The sequence below is a fragment of the Babylonia areolata genome, chromosome 4 (assembly GCF_041734735.1).
Source record: "Babylonia areolata isolate BAREFJ2019XMU chromosome 4, ASM4173473v1, whole genome shotgun sequence".
In the NCBI taxonomy this organism is placed as follows: domain Eukaryota; kingdom Metazoa; phylum Mollusca; class Gastropoda; order Neogastropoda; family Buccinidae; genus Babylonia; species Babylonia areolata.
Window position 1 is genome coordinate 1,675,348 of NC_134879.1, and position 2,500 is coordinate 1,677,847.

General features: G+C 44.2%; 1 protein-coding gene across 1 annotated transcript in view; it reads left to right on the plus strand.

The window, feature by feature from the left end:
• Nucleotides 1–2,500, plus strand: part of LOC143281365 (sodium channel protein para-like) — an 85,399-nt gene that overhangs the window by 34,842 nt on the left and 48,057 nt on the right. The window contains exons 12-13 of the mRNA XM_076586569.1: nt 78–156; nt 1,190–1,341. Coding sequence (XP_076442684.1) covers nt 78–156; nt 1,190–1,341 — 231 coding nt within the window. The remainder of the gene's footprint in view (nt 1–77; nt 157–1,189; nt 1,342–2,500) is intronic.

Sequence of the window (2,500 nt, forward strand, 5' to 3'; positions counted from 1 at the left end):
GAGAGATGAATACATACATACATACATACATACATACATACATCTATTTTCTATGTTTTCATTGTTTGGTTTTGCAGATGTCTGTTCACAGCATGGACAGCCAGGCAGGGGAGAAGATCAATGCCTCCCCCACCGGGCAGGGTGTGGAGATGAAAGGTAAACATGATCCATCAAAAGTATCAAAAACAATATTACCACTACTACGACGACGATGACTACCACTACAACTAAGAAGAAGAAGAAGAATCATAATAACAATGATAGTAATAATAACAATGATGATGATGATGATATGAAGAAGAAGAATGACCAATCGTGACGCTAATGATGAAGATGATGATGATGACGTCGTCAACGGCGATGACAACGGTTTATCTACGCGGGGCTGCTGAAATGATTGTTTCAGTGAAAACACACACACACACACACACACACACACACACACACATGAACAAGCCAAACAGCACACACATGGTCAAAAAATGTTTAAAAGCGATTTATAGTTGTACCACTACTACTGTTAGTAGTAGTAGTAGTAGTAGTAGCATCATCATCATTATCATTATAGCGCCTTGAGAGGTTTAAAAGCACGATGAATTTATATTATCATTATTCTTGTTATCAAAATCACCACCATCATCAACGTCACCACAACCACCAACCACCACCATCACCATCCTCATCATCTCATCATTATAACCATGACGGTACTGATTATCTGGTTGCGGTTTTCCGCAATTTATACTTATTCTTATCTTATCTGTCTATTATAATCAATGTGCAGTATAGTAGGCTATGTTTATAATTATATTAAAATAATGTTTCTTAATTCTTTGTTTTTACATTAAGAATACTAGTTATTACCTGCATTGTGTGGATGTATGTATGAAACGGTGTATGTGATTTTTTTTCTTTTACGTTTGTATCTTCGTAATATTCGTAAAAGCTGTTGTTGACTTTTACAGTTATGGTCCCCATGTTGTTTACTTGTCTATGTTGTGATAATGCACCTGACCAAATTTCTCCAGTTGGAGATAATAAAGTTATTATTATCTTATCTTATCTTATCTTATCTTATCTTATCTTTAACAACACCACCACTGAAGACGACAACTACAACCAAACGACAACAACAACAACAACAGCAACAACAGCGATATGTGTGTGTGGTTGTGGCTGTTGTTTGCAGACGTGATGGTGGTCAAGGACCTGGTGGACCAGATGACGGAGCACCGCCAGAGCTTCCTCAGTGTGGTCAGCGAGCCGCAGGCCACCATGAAGGACAAGTTCTACAAGTACTGCTGTGTCTGGGACTGCTGGCCCTGGTTCACGTGGCTGCAGGTCGGTGGCTGCTGCTGCTGCTGCTCGCCCTCACGCTGTGCTTTTAGCACACAATGCGACGCGACGCGGTTGCTATACGGGGCGGTGCGGTTTGATGCGACGCGGTGCGATACGGTGCGGTGCGGTGTGATGCGACGCGGTGCGATACGGTGCGGTGCGGTGTGATGCGACGCGGTGCGATACGGTGCGGTGCGGTGTGATGCGACGCGGTGCGGTACGGTGCGGTGCGGTGTGACGCGGTGCGATACGGTGCGGTGCGGTGTGATGCGACGCGGTGCGGTACGGAGCGGTGCGGTGTGGTACGATACAATAACATACAATCTGTACCATGCCATGCATGCCAGCCCATGCGACACGACACGACGCGATGCGGTGCGATACGATTCGATAAGATACAATGCAACATAATACATCTGTAGTAATCCGATTGGAAATTACATGTATACTTCTTCCCATCAGATTAATACCTATTTGCTACAAGGTGATTTAACTCACTCAGTACGGCCAGTCCTCTCTTCTCCTGTACACAGACCCCTCGGATGTCCAGTGGGTGTCGGAATGACCCAACCTTTAGCTTCCATCGTCAGAATTGTGGTATTCTTTGCCAACATTCACCTCTTCAGTATAAGAGCTTTCCGCTTGCAATGTTTTGATGATGGCAACTGGGGTGAAACGCTGTTAACGTCGTCTCTTTCGCCGTTCGTATGGAGAGAGTTAAACAAGCACGTATTGACTCTTTCCATCAATACGGAGAGAAAGAAAGGGTAGAAAGGGAAGTGGAAAAAAGGTGGCTTATGGAGATGGTGGTGTGTTGCCTGCAGGTGGAGGAGGCGTCAGATAAAAAACCAGTCTAATGAATTACAACAAATCCCTTGTTGAAGACTGATACACAGCTGCGTCCGTTGCTTGTTAGAGATAGCTGGGAATCATATGAAACACCTTCAGTTGATATACACTGTGCTCTGTCCTATCCCCTGGGGTTTTTTTAAATGATGAATGGTGCAGTGGAATAATACTGGAGAAATTGCAGGTTCCATTTTTATGATGATATTTTGTACTGCTATCTGTTCCCGGACCCGGTATTGGAAAGCGCGGAGAATGAAGGACGAACTCTCTGTCTCTGTCTCTGTCTGTCTGTCTGTCTGTCTCTCTCTCTCTC